We start from the raw sequence: 12,504 nt of genomic DNA on the forward strand, positions 1-12,504 counted from the left end.
AAACCAAATACTATAAAAGTTCTGTGAAGCAAAAGATTTACTGGCTTCAGGTTCAAATGAAGTTTGAAAAATAAGCTCTAGGTAGGACCCCTTAAACTGATAAAGCTATTGCTGAAATTTAGGTGTCTCGACTGCTGGAATCTTTTCTTCGGTTATAATTCTGTTGAACATTTTTTCAAGAAGATTTCAAACAATCTAGGCTGCTTGAATCTGCTTCCTACAAGGTGTAAATAGCGCCAAGATAGCTAAAGTTTGACAGTAAGCTCCAGCCTGCTCTTAAATTAATTCAACAAAAGTTTATTCCATTACTATGACAGCCGATCAAAACATCTAAGATGGTAAATAAAGAGTATCACAGAAAGAAATCCCATGATTGCAGGATTTCTCATACATAGAGTAGCCTCATTCACTTTCTTCTGGTTAAACTTTTCAGTTTCTAGACAAGTATTAATGAGCTCTACATTAAGATTCGCAGCTCATCACTAGGTAGAAACGAAGGGAAGGGGGACTTTGTAGCTGCTTTGTGCTTGGGTCATGCCAGATTCAAAAGGAGTAAGCTGGAGCTCTCAAAACATGCATATCATTGTTTAGACTGCCTTCTTAGTGCAACTGATCCAACTCTGATTCTCTCAAGGAAGTGCCCCTTTTGTGCTTAAGCAGGTAATTGTAGGGGAATCATCTGCAAGATGGAACGTTTAAACTAGGAGGCTATCTTAGGGGAAATCCCTCTGATTTCTTAAATTTCCAAATGCAGTGCACAATTTATGAACAGGAGGCAATTTCCTTAGGAATAGTAATATTGAAGCAAATTTTCCTTCCAAAAATTTTGGAGAAACACTTGTATTGTACAACAAAAGAAGAAAAATAGCATATGCATTTCATGAAGAGTTTCTCTGGCCATACTCCAATGAATTTCACCAGAAAAATACACTACCAACAACAGCAAGCCCCTTTAGTAAGGCTACTGGTGATGCAGGTAAACTGAATGCGACTCAGTGAAAGATGCCTTTAATTTCCACGTGGAGGGAAAAAAAACCGAAAGGTAAGAAACTATATCACTTCTATGTTCAAGATAGGCTTCCTAACTTTTCTATAAAACTAGTTTTGCTCCCCTGAGCAAGCAGCTTCCCATTTTCCAGCTCAATTGTCAAGCCAAATTGCCAAACTTCCTCCCGTATGTCATCAAAACATGTTAAAAACTATACTTTCTGAGTCGGACCATGCATTTGCTTGAGAGTTTTCACCCTTAAGCAGAAAATTCTTGAGAAACAAAGGCAAGATGATACAAGTTCTCCTGAGTCCTGACTCCAATACGTCTATTCAAAAATCCTTAAGGGGAAGAAGCCACTATCCTTCTATTTGAGCACACATAGGAGGCAACGAACACAAAACCCATGATAAGAAACACAATATAAGCCAATACAAGTCTTGGACCCCTAGAAAAAAGACAACTAAATTGTATTCAAGTCTTAGTATTGAAACCAAAAACTCAAACCGTAAAGAAGTCCATGGTTTTGAATTAATGTTCAACAGTCATGTTCCTTCCTCTAGGTGCAGATCACCATGACACTGTTATTTTCTGTCTAGACTTTTATATGCACCATAACTGGTACCTTAGAATGCAACACACGTTAACTATTATAACCAAGGAAAAGATTTACACAATGCCCTAAAGAGTTAAAACAAAACACTCAGAATTTCACATCCTAAGCTAACATAGATCTAACAAATGCAATCATGAACATAAGAAACATCACATGCCAAATAGACTTGCAATCAGCTCTAGAGAAGAGTATCAGAGAATTCTAGAGGAAAGGGAATGATTATGTCCATTAAGGATTGGATGATTCCCCATTAAATGAAGAGTCTTTAAAGTCCAACCAATTTAGCCAACAAAATCTTGTAATAAGTAGAATTCAAGTGAACGTTTATCTTCTTAAGCAGCTGGTTCCCAACCATCAAGAAATCCAAGAGACAAATTCTAACCAATTACTTCTCCCACATTTTCACACAGCTATCAAAATGCTAAATTCATCAAAAGTCATTTCCTAAATTTCCACTCAATAAACTAGTTTTCGGCCAATCCAACAGCAAAAGAATAAACTTGATTCGTGAATACTCCCTCTCCCTTCTCAACTACTAATCCACATGGGGCAACAAATCAAATAGTAGAAAATTTGGAAAAAAAAGGCCTGTAAAAGAATAGTAGAAACCCATATTATAAATTCGATGACCATCAACAGCCAATTCCCTAGTTCATAGAAACAAAAAAAGATTACGATTATCTCTCTTTTGAACAACTCATTCATTCACAAGTAACTAGGAGGGTGCAAGCAAAATAAAGAATACAATGAAGCGAAAAAGAGAAAGTAAGTTGAAAGTGAATAAATCAATCAATCACAAAGAAAAACCTGTTGAGGCAAGCGCCAAGCCTCAGCCCTGCTAAAGCACATATCATCCAGAGCTTCACTGTGGCACCAACGGCACTTTGGGTTTTGCAAGCATTGAGATCTTGACACCATTTCTACACAGTTTGGGATCTGATTCTTGTTGTTCCTTTGGACGGCTAACAAGGTGCGGTACCAAGAGACTGAAGAGTCTTTGTCAATAATGCTATCAGCTGGTGATGATGATGATGATGGCTGGCTTAGAGTTGATAACAAAAGGAAGAGAATTGGGAAGAAGGTGAAAAGTTTAGAGCCTGTTGATTCCATGGAGAGAGATTCTAGAAATTAGATGCTGTTATGTCAAATAAGAGTTGTTTTTTTTAGGTCTTTTCTTTCTTTTGTCTTGCCTTTGGGTGACTTTTTTTCTGTTGTCTGAATCTGAAGGACTGAATCCATAATTTGATCATATGTTGTTAGAATTTAGACATGGTATTTTTTTTTTCCTTCTATTTCAAGGTTTTTTTTTTTTTTTATTACAACGAGGGCAAATGCCGGAATTATTTAATTATTAAAATATATAAGATGACCAACACGTTACATTAAAAGGACTCTAAGTTTTGAAGGCAGCCCCAAATTCATCCAACCTCTTTCTTCAATGATTAATGAATTAATTTCACTAAAATTAAATAAAAATTCTCTTATAAAATCAACTCCTCAAAACTATATAATCTTTTTTCCTCTTTTCTGCCTCTATTTCTATTTTCTTCTTTTTTTTTCTCTGTAAATAGCTTTTCCTTTATGCCCTTATTTGGGTAAAGAATTTAATTGAATTAAATCACTTTATGGAGGGTTCCAATCAAAGTCCGGGCTTTGATCCTCATTCCGGAGTTCGAGAAAACCAGGTTTTGGATTCTAGGGTTTGTTCTTTGTCCCTAAACAATGTTACCGGCAATCGGAACTTCAATTCTCTCCCGGTAAGTCTTTGAAATTGTTTCTATTCTTTGAATTAGTCATAGATTCATTGGATTCAGAAAGTTTGGGATTTTGATTTTGTTTCTCTGTTCCTTTTAATTAGGGTCTAACTTTAATGCTAATTTTAAGCTAAGGAATAATCAAAATGATGCGTTTTTAGTCCATGAAATTCAAAGTTTTTGGGATGTTTTTTATTTGGGTGTTTTTCTTTCTATTTGATGAGTGTTTGCTTTTCCTTTTTATGTTATTAATTAGGATGATAGCATGGGACTTGAAAGATATGATTCGCCAAGCCATGCTAGTTTTGAGAGTCAAGGAATGAATGTTTCTGGAGAATGTGATAATGGGTTATCAGTGCCAACAAAAAGCACGGAGGAGTTGAATGATGAGGAAAAAGAACCAAGGACTAGCCATCCGAAGCCAGGAAAATACTTCTTTTATGACTCCCCGCTTGCTGAAGACACTGGGGTTTGGATACCAGTCTCAGTTCCACCTATGCTTGAATGTCATCATGAAGGGTGGGCTAGAGGTTTTCATTCCAATGGGGGTTATTTCCCTGAAGGTGATATGGGATGGGGCGAGTTCCTTGAGCAAGAGAAGGAGTTAACAATGTGGGATGTGATAGTGGAGATGATACTTGCTGCTCGTGGGAAAGTAAATGCTTTCACTTCCGGTGATATTCAAAGATGTGGCTTTTCGTGGCTATCAAGTCATTTGCTTGAGCAAGCTTGGCAAGAGATGGCCCAGACGCTAACTGAAGCAAATTTAGGTAATATGAAGGAAATTCTTGAAGCGGAACCACCAAAGTGGTTGGCTGACAGTGCTGCTTCTGCTTGTATGCTGTGTGGTGTGAGGTTTCACCCAATCCTGTGTTCTAGACACCATTGCAGGTTTTGTGGAGGAATATTTTGTGGTGAGTGTTCTAAAGGAAGGAGTTTAATGCCAGAAAAGTTTCGTGTTGCTGATCCACAACGTGTCTGTGATGTATGCTGTGTGCGGCTTGAGTCTGTCCAACGATACTTGATGGACCAAGTTAGTCATACTGCTCAGTTGCCAACCCATGACCTGACAGACCTGAGTACTATGAGATCTTGGGTTAATTTTCCCTGGGGACAGTCCATGGAACATGAAATTTACAAGGCAACAAATGCAATTCGGGGTTATATTACGAAGGTAAGATTGAGCTTTGAGGCGTACATGTCATTGATTAATTGTTAACTAGTAAACCAGTGTGTATGGTTTTGCACAAAATTGCACCTTCCTGTGAATATAAAGGGCCTGTTATTCTGCTAGTTTCTTTAGCTTGATGATCATTCATTTTCCTAGAGGCTTCTTGAGACTATTATGTCATGCACCAAAAAAAAAAAGGAGGGTGACACTCTCATATATGCAAGTTTGAGTGCCAATTACAGAAGGAAATTATAGTTTTGTTTGTTGTAAAACTATCATGTCTTTATTCTCATTGAAATTGTACATAGTTTTTTTGGGATTCTCACCTCTTTCCTTTTCACTGGCCAGGTTGGTTCTTTGAAACCTGAGAAATCAATTCCAGATGCCATTCTTCGAGAAGCAAAAGGTCTTGCCATAATATCTGTTATGAAAGTTGGTGTCATGGTTACATACAATGTTGGTACAGGACTTGTGATTGCACGTAGAGAGGATGGCTCCTGGTCTCCACCCTCTGCCATTTCTTCATTTGGTATAGGATGGGGAGCTCAGGTGAATACTTAATCTCTGTTCCTTAACAACACATAAACTAAACTTTTCCTGTTGGAAATTCATAGCCAAGAAACTGGAAATGGTAGCATAGGCGTTACTCTTTCTAGATTACGTTGATGGAACAGAATCAACTTTTATTAATTTTTCAGAAGTAAAAGTGTGTCTGGGTGTATTGCTGGTTCTAGCTTCACTCTCACACGTTCTCCAGTCTCCACTCCTAAGGATCATTTTTAGCTTTGTTGCTTTTTTTCAATGGAAAAATGGTAAATTTTTTTCCTTGTTTGTTGTTGTCCGAAAACAATTTCTTTTCTATTAAAAAAAAACATGCAAACTTTGAGCTTCAACTTTATTATTAATCCGCACAGGGCCTTTATTTGAGCCAAGGGAACTAAATCGGGATATGTGGACAGTGGATGCAATGGACGAATCTTGTGAAATTAAATTCTTTTTCACTTATTTCCTAACTACTAAGGGTTACATCTGCAGGCTGGGGGAGAGCTGACAGATTTTATTATAATCTTGAGAACAAGTGATGCTGTTAAGACTTTTAGTGGCAATGCACATCTTTCTATTGGAGCTGGTTTGAGTGCAGCTGCTGGTATTGTTGGACGGGCTGTGGAAGCTGATGTACGAGCTGGTGATGGTGGTTATTCTGCTTGTTATACATACAGCTGCAGTAAAGGTATTTGTCTCATCTCATCTGAGGGTTTTTTTTTTTCTTTCAATGTAATTGGATTAAATTCAGCTGCATATTTGTCTTAGTGATTTTTAGGTCTGTCACTATATCATGTTGAATATTGACATCGATAATGTTGTCTATTGGGTATATGACAACAAAACTATTGACCTACATGAGAGGCCCCTGTTTGCCCACATATGGTGTTTTTGCCCACTCTTTTAATCCTACGAAGTCAAGTATCACTGGTTGAATTTCTTACAAAGTGTTAGATCAACAACTGCATCATCCATTATTCTCAGCAGACTGCGGCTGCTGCCCTATGTTTATGTTTCCTTTAATCTTATTGTTGCTTGTTAATGCTCAAATTTTGATTTATGTTTGAATATGTAGGTGCTTTTGTTGGATGTTCCCTTGAAGGGAGTATTGTCACCACTCGCAGAAGAGAGAATTCCCGATTCTATGGCAGCCAGTCAATGACAGCATCAGATATACTTCTTGGGTCGATGCCTCGGCCACCTGCTGCTGTCATTCTCTACCATGCACTCTCTGATCTATATAACATGCTAAGTTGAGTTCCTGAGTTGGGTATCAAACTATTTGCTTCAAGGCTTAGTGTGGAAAAGCGCCAATGGTAGATGAATCTTATGTACATTCTCTATAAATCATCTATTCTGATCTGCTGCACCATCATTCTTTGCCTGTGTTAAAGTTGATATCAGATTGTTGTATACGTTATAGGTCTTCCAAAAGGGAAGGACCTGGATGGGAAAAATTGGAAGGAAAATGGAAAGACTGGCAGAAAAGAAAGAAAAAGAAAACACTTAGCATGTTAATGCAATGTATATATATATGTTGAGGAATATCCAGATTAATTTCTTGTGATTGTATTATATTATTGAACCTTCAAATCATAAAGAAAACAAAGAAGAATAGATTTTTTTTCAATGTTTCCCTGGCTAAGGTTTCCTTTTCAGTGAGATCTTGGTGCATCCACCATAACCTCACGGTCACTGCTTTAGCTGCAAAACTGTTGGTCTGTTCTAGGTAATCCATTATGATATCATATGATGTTGGAAATCCAAGTTAAGGCAATGCTGGCTTTATGTACTAAGACTACAAGCTTTACTCTATGGTTCTTATCACTTGAAAGGATTATCAACATGGATGGATCACCAGCTTTTGAAATAAATAGTTGCGGCAATTAATTTGCTCAGAACTCTATGCAACCCTAAATTCTATACTTTGTTGGGAGCAAACCAGAGGCCCACGTAATATCATCTGAAAACCAAATTGAAGATTAGGCGGTTTTTCATTTCAACTTTGCTGGAACCCGACTTTGCTGATAAATGATCACACGACAAACCCTTGGCCCAACTAAAAGGACAGCGTGATTATTTTCTGCGGCTGCAGAGCAATGATTAACAAGGCAGCACCATAATTGCATTACCACTATGGCACCACCCAACCCTTTTTTCTTTCTTTACCATTCACCTGGAGGCCACAATCCTGAGAAGCCAAAGAAGTTCAATAACCATCAGGGGCATAAAATCATTTACCCTGAGGATCTCTTTAGCCTCTCAATTTTTTCTGGTCAAAATAGATATCTCAGTCGGCTTTACCCTGAAGTGCTCAAAATAGATGAGTGGATGGATCATAGTCTTGACTTGGTGATTATTAGATCGACTGTACGCATTGGGGAAAGGGACAGAAGGAGAAAAAGGCGGGGAAAGAGAAAAAGGAAAAGACTTGAGTGCTATGTGGGACACCATTTTTGTTTTCTCAAACATCATCATATCAGTTAATCTAGAATTATTACCATACAGAAATCATGCTTAGTGTGTAGAAATGTAAGTTTTTTGAGTGTGCAATCATTCAAAATCTAATGTTTACTGCTGTTTTCTTGAGCATCTCATACTTTCTCCATATCAAAGGGATAATGAAAAGATTGTTATCATCATTGTTTGATCAACTTAAAAGATCTTGGAAATCCATGAATGAAGTTTTTAACTGTAGTGTATTGAAAGAGAATTAATTCTGAAAATGATGCAGCAAAACGACTCCATGCCAGATGCCACGGCAGTTGCTTGTCTCCAAAAAGAAGACTTGGCAAATAATGTGATGAAAATTTCAATCTGATGAATATAAATTCTTTTGATATTTTTGGGATGCCTTTTCCCTGACAAATAAGCTGGATAACCCCTTTCCCTGCTCATTTTAGTATAACACCTCAACTTGTCACTCTGATGAATGCCTCTGCTCCCTCATATTTCAACATGGACATGCTTCCTATTAAGGTATTGATTTGCCTCAACTCAAACCCCAGAGAAGGTCAATTGAAAAGCAAAAAAATTTTACTTTACTGTTGGCAACCAGTTTCATTTACCTATCTGGTTAGCCCGCTCTACACGTATGCATTGATTTCTTCACTAGGGATTTTGAGTTGCATTTCAAAAACAGTGATTTCGATGAAAGGAGAAAACTTGCAGATTGAATCAAGATGGAGTTGGAAGAAACTCGTCACAAGTACATATAAACACTAAATAGAGATGGGTCAATCTGAATTTCAGAAGCAATGAGAAATCTCAGACGTTTAAATTCACTTCCATTCACAAAACCACAATCACACCAAACAGCCAGTGCCGTTGTCAATGGCGTTACTAAAATTCCTGTTTTGAAGGAAAAATATGAAATGGATGAATAAAGTGCACTTGAGGGGCAAAGTCACAGCTATGAGCTATTCTTTTGTTCCTGCTTTGTTTGAAGGAGATGGGGTGGGGGATGGGGTTGGAACAGATGCTTCTAGTCACTGTACTAAATAATGATGCCAACCGGAACACAGAAACTTAGATTTTGACATGAAATTTAACTCCTTGTGTAAATATGCGCGAAGCCAAAATGAAGTCCCATGGTGAATATTCTCGTCCTCTTCCGCAAGTGCTTCTTGATTAACATTTCTTTTCCATGAAGCTCTATCTGCTCCATGAAAACAAGTTATTAGACAACAGATGCAGCATATGAAGAATTACACAAATGTTGCATGCATAAAACTATAAATCCATCCCAAATTACCTGGTTTTTGAATTTCCCAGTGTAAGTTCAAGATCATCGGCTACACATTCCTCGTGGATCTTTTCTCCTTCCCAAGGCTTCACTAACCCTGTTACGTTGCTGCCAAAAGCAAACTCAACAGCAATCACATCAGACATTGGAACATCCGATGTTTGATCAACACCCGCAGGAAATGCTGGGGAGCATGTGCCACTTTGCCCGGGAGTCCAAATTCGTGATCCTCCACCTGATAAAGTCTCATCTTTAAATCCAAACGGGTTTCGTGAGATAAGGCTAAACGTAGGGGATGTTGGCCCACTTTGGGGAATTTCAAGTCTAGAAAGCCATCCTGAATCAGGAAAAACCTGACGGTTGGGACTTGGTGGAGTTGATGAAGGCAGGTAAGAATAGTGCTTCCCAGCCCATGCTGAGCCAGCAGTCGTTTCGTCCCAGTCATTTCTTGTTCGAGGAGTTCGGGAAGTTGGAGAACTCAACGGTGGGGTGACAGGAGCACTTATGGACCCCCCAGCAATGTAGAGATGGTGAGCAAGCTTGGATGAAGCTGAAGATGAGCCAGAGGAAAGGTTTTTGAGCCAGGGGATTAGGGAATTGGCATCAGAATTGCCATTGAAATTGGCTGTGTAATGGGATGAGGCCGGACTTGGGAAGGAAGAAGAACCAGGACTTGGATTGTAAGATGCACACGGACTTGGGTGGTATGATGAGCATGGACTAGCTGATGCAGAACCTCCCACTATGTCCATGCGGTCCACTGGTTTGCATCCCTGCAGAAATGGATAAAAACAATTGGCTGTGACACAATTACTGAAACAGCTCTAGATGACGGAGCAGCAATAACAAAATACACAATTCTCTGAGTACCATTTCCCAACTTTCTCATCCCCTAGCTAATTGTTACACGATCATTAGTCGAAAAATTCATGTAAAGTAATTAATCTCTTGCAAGAAGCTCATTGTCTCAACTATTAACATCATTCCTTCTATCATTTCCAATCTCTATAGCCGTAAAGACCCATGCCTCTCACTGTCCCATGGGATATGTACCTAACCATTAGTATATATCTATATCTTAATTATGATCAAATTCGCGTTCATGCACATAGTAGCTAACACAGCAGCCATCATTACAACTTTAAGTCAAAGTCGAAAATGGTGATACTTCATTTTATTTAAAAACAAAAATCAAATTGCATCTTAGGTTAATCTTCAAGTACCTAAAAGTTTACACCTTTTACCAATAACCGACTGTGCCTAAGCCACTTGGCTTTAACAACAAAGACTAGAAAAGATCAATGCATATGATGAATTATGAACATAAATCATTTCTATAAAGAGAATCTAACTACCAGTCTTCATTTTGCCAAGCATTACATGCGACATTTTTGTCTCCAAACCAATCCCGGGGTCACATCTGATGAAAAAATAAAGCATGATAGGGCAACATAGTCATTGCAATCCGACAAAACTTTGATAAAAAGAGAAAACTAATGTCAAAGACAATGGCGTTACTTAAGCATAATGAGCCACGCTAACACGCTACCTCTTCCAACATGTAAGCTTAATCAAAAACCCCATCCCCCACACGCTTTGTTTCCTCCTCCATTAACTAAAAGTGGAATCCAAGGATTCGATATCTCCTTTTCTCCTTCATTTTTTTTCATTACGTCTGATTAAAAAGCGTTGCCAAGCCAATAATCCCGGGAAATTTTCGGAATAAAAAACCTTATGTTAAAATGACCAAAGTGACCTTATTTGTTCCGCCAACACTGATGACATTTGTTGTGGCATTTTGGGAGAGGAAAAAGACAAAACTGGAAATGTACTTTTTTCAGTTGCATTAAAGCAGAGCGCGAGTTCCAATCTAGGATATGCATATTGGATGGCGAATCGAAATGACGGAATTACCCTTGTCAGAAATGCTACAGTAGATTGACAGACTGAAAATGGTAATTTTATATGACCGATGAGGGCGTTATGGTCATATTAAAAAGCAAGTTCTGATTAAAGCTGTCCGAAAAAAACTTCTTCGTCCTTTTTGCGTTACCAAAGCCGAAACAGAAACATAAACAGAAAAACGAATCTTTGACAACCTTCGTGCTTTGTGCTTTCCCCTTTCTTAACAAACACCGTTGCAGTTTTAATCAAATCTCAACCGTTCATGGTAATAACAAAGAAGATCAATTGCTACTCATGGTGCATTCTAACACCATTCCGTAACTTTGTGCTAACATACGCATATAGATGCCAAAAAAAGAGTTAATAGGTTTTTTCGTTTACCTTTCTGTAAGTGGTACCGTCTTCTTCGACGGTCCAACCAGCTTCGTTGCACAGAGCTTTCAAGACCTCGTTGTTGTCGCAGTGCTTCGGAAGCTTGTAGTTTCCGTACATCCGTAGCCCCGCGAAGATCTTAGCCGCGATCGCTCGCCTCCTCCTTTCTCTCCTCTTGTTGTTCTCCCTCTCCTTCCACGTAGGCATTCTCGTCCCTGACGTCATGCTTCAATGCCTTCTGTAAAATAGCGACGTCATCAACTTATTTAGTTAATGGAAGTCGGGAGTATTATTTTCTCAAGAAACAAACAGAGTGAGGAAAAAAGAAAAAGAAAGAAAGGATTTGGCTTTTTTTATATATATATAAATTCCTCTGTGTTTTTTTCTTTTTTTTGGAGAGGAAAGTGACGAAGTGTTGTTAAATGCAAGATGCTCGGGGAAGGGTGTGAGCTAAATATAAGGAAGTAGTGCAATTGGCCATGAATGATCCTTAAAATTACGAGGGAGCCACTGATTAACATGCAAAGCTTTATTCCGGGATCACATGGGTAACACGTGTTTAGGCTTTTTAAAAAGCTACACCTGCCCCAGCCACAATAAACATTGTAAAGGTAAAGACAATTCGCCTGCAAAATAATGTTTTGTTAGCTTTAGCCGTTTTCGTTTTAGAGCAACATTTGGTTGAATTAATTGTTTATGTGTTACTAATCTATCATAATTTTCATTTTAATTTTTTATAAAAAATCATAATTTAAAATTTTCAAATATTAAATATTAAATATTAAATATATTATATGTTATTTTTAAAAATAATTATATAAATTTATCAATATAAATTCCTAATTAACCTAAAGAAATAAATCTATAACAATCCCAAACGATCAAATATATTTTTGCATTGTTTTAATAACATTCAAATTAGACTGAATAAATAATCCATAAAACGAAATCAAATATAGGATAAAAGGGGCTAAAGCCAAAAGTTGCATTTGGAACTTAGTGTGTTAGAAGGAGAACGAAATGGCTTCAATTTCTTTTTCTAGTATTTTTTTTTTTCTAAAAAAAAAGGAGAAAGTGATAAAAACAATTTGGCAAGTTGATCCGTTGATGGGACATTATGCAGCGTATGTGCGGCGGGGACCCGCCTCGTTGAACCGGTGGGCAGGCTGAGTTGACTGACTGTCACATTTGTCAGTACTGCATATGTGTAAATCCTTTGTATGTTGGTTGGCTGTTATGCTCCTGAAGCTACATACTTAAAATCCGTAAATAAATAATCATGATTCATGAGATTTGGTAAATAATATAATGCTAGCGTCGAGACTCGAACTTCGCGCGATTTTAAGACACGGAGATGGGCCCGTGACACTAGTACTAAGTAGTATATCCTTTTTCTCCCTCTGATCTGCC

The 12,504-nt window shown here is 37.9% G+C and overlaps 3 protein-coding genes across 4 annotated transcripts; 1 reads left to right on the plus strand and 2 right to left on the minus strand.

The window, feature by feature from the left end:
* Positions 1–251: 251 nt before the first annotated feature.
* LOC111274943 (uncharacterized) lies at positions 252–2,847 on the minus strand. Its single transcript, XM_022859990.2, has 2 exons — positions 2,412–2,847; positions 252–679 (listed from the first exon to the last, which is right to left on the minus strand). The coding sequence occupies exons 1-2, from the start codon at positions 2,712–2,714 to the stop codon at positions 653–655; spliced, it is 330 nt and encodes a 109-aa protein (XP_022715725.1). The 5' UTR covers positions 2,715–2,847; the 3' UTR covers positions 252–652.
* Positions 2,493–6,702, plus strand: LOC111274942 (uncharacterized). Its single transcript, XM_022859989.2, has 5 exons — positions 2,493–3,361; positions 3,615–4,532; positions 4,878–5,078; positions 5,565–5,760; positions 6,148–6,702. Exons 1-5 carry the CDS (start codon positions 3,230–3,232, stop codon positions 6,327–6,329), a joined length of 1,629 nt encoding a protein of 542 aa, XP_022715724.2. The 5' UTR covers positions 2,493–3,229; the 3' UTR covers positions 6,330–6,702.
* Positions 6,703–8,318: 1,616 nt separating this feature from the next.
* Positions 8,319–11,520, minus strand: LOC111318684 (BES1/BZR1 homolog protein 4-like). Of its 2 annotated transcripts, XM_022921558.2 has the most exons (3): positions 11,104–11,520; positions 8,827–9,590; positions 8,319–8,730 (listed from the first exon to the last, which is right to left on the minus strand). In XM_022921558.2, exons 1-3 carry the CDS (start codon positions 11,317–11,319, stop codon positions 8,727–8,729), a joined length of 984 nt encoding a protein of 327 aa, XP_022777293.1. In that variant the 5' UTR covers positions 11,320–11,520; the 3' UTR covers positions 8,319–8,726. The 2 variants fall into 2 exon arrangements, with proteins under 2 accessions (XP_022777293.1, XP_022777294.1); XM_022921559.2 differs by lacking the exon at positions 8,319–8,730 and having other exon boundaries at positions 8,823–9,590; positions 11,104–11,458.
* Positions 11,521–12,504: the final 984 nt, after the last annotated feature.

The sequence above is a fragment of the Durio zibethinus genome, chromosome 26 (assembly GCF_047325235.1).
Source record: "Durio zibethinus cultivar Kanyao isolate XHJ-2024 chromosome 26, ASM4732523v1, whole genome shotgun sequence".
NCBI classification, from domain to species: Eukaryota; Viridiplantae; Streptophyta; class Magnoliopsida; order Malvales; family Malvaceae; genus Durio; species Durio zibethinus.

What these genes read in the sequence shown, in the direction of transcription:
- LOC111274942 (XM_022859989.2), top strand. Translation starts at nt 3,230, where the DNA reads ATGGAGGGTTCCAATCAAAGTCCGGGCTTTGATCCTCATTCCGGAGTT. An exon ending in GGAACTTCAATTCTCTCCCG is followed by an intron (nt 3,362 to 3,614) that starts GTAAGTCTTTGA and finishes GTTATTAATTAG; the next exon opens with GATGATAGCATGGGACTTGA. An exon ending in TACATACAGCTGCAGTAAAG is followed by an intron (nt 5,761 to 6,147) that starts GTATTTGTCTCA and finishes TTGAATATGTAG; the next exon opens with GTGCTTTTGTTGGATGTTCC.
- LOC111274943 (XM_022859990.2), bottom strand. Translation starts at nt 2,714, where the DNA reads ATGGAATCAACAGGCTCTAAACTTTTCACCTTCTTCCCAATTCTCTTC. An exon ending in CTTGGCGCTTGCCTCAACAG is followed by an intron (nt 680 to 2,411) that starts GTTTTTCTTTGT and finishes TCCATCTTGCAG; the next exon opens with ATGATTCCCCTACAATTACC.
- LOC111318684 (XM_022921558.2), bottom strand. Translation starts at nt 11,319, where the DNA reads ATGACGTCAGGGACGAGAATGCCTACGTGGAAGGAGAGGGAGAACAAC. An exon ending in ACGGTACCACTTACAGAAAG is followed by an intron (nt 9,591 to 11,103) that starts GTAAACGAAAAA and finishes CCATTTCTGCAG; the next exon opens with GGATGCAAACCAGTGGACCG.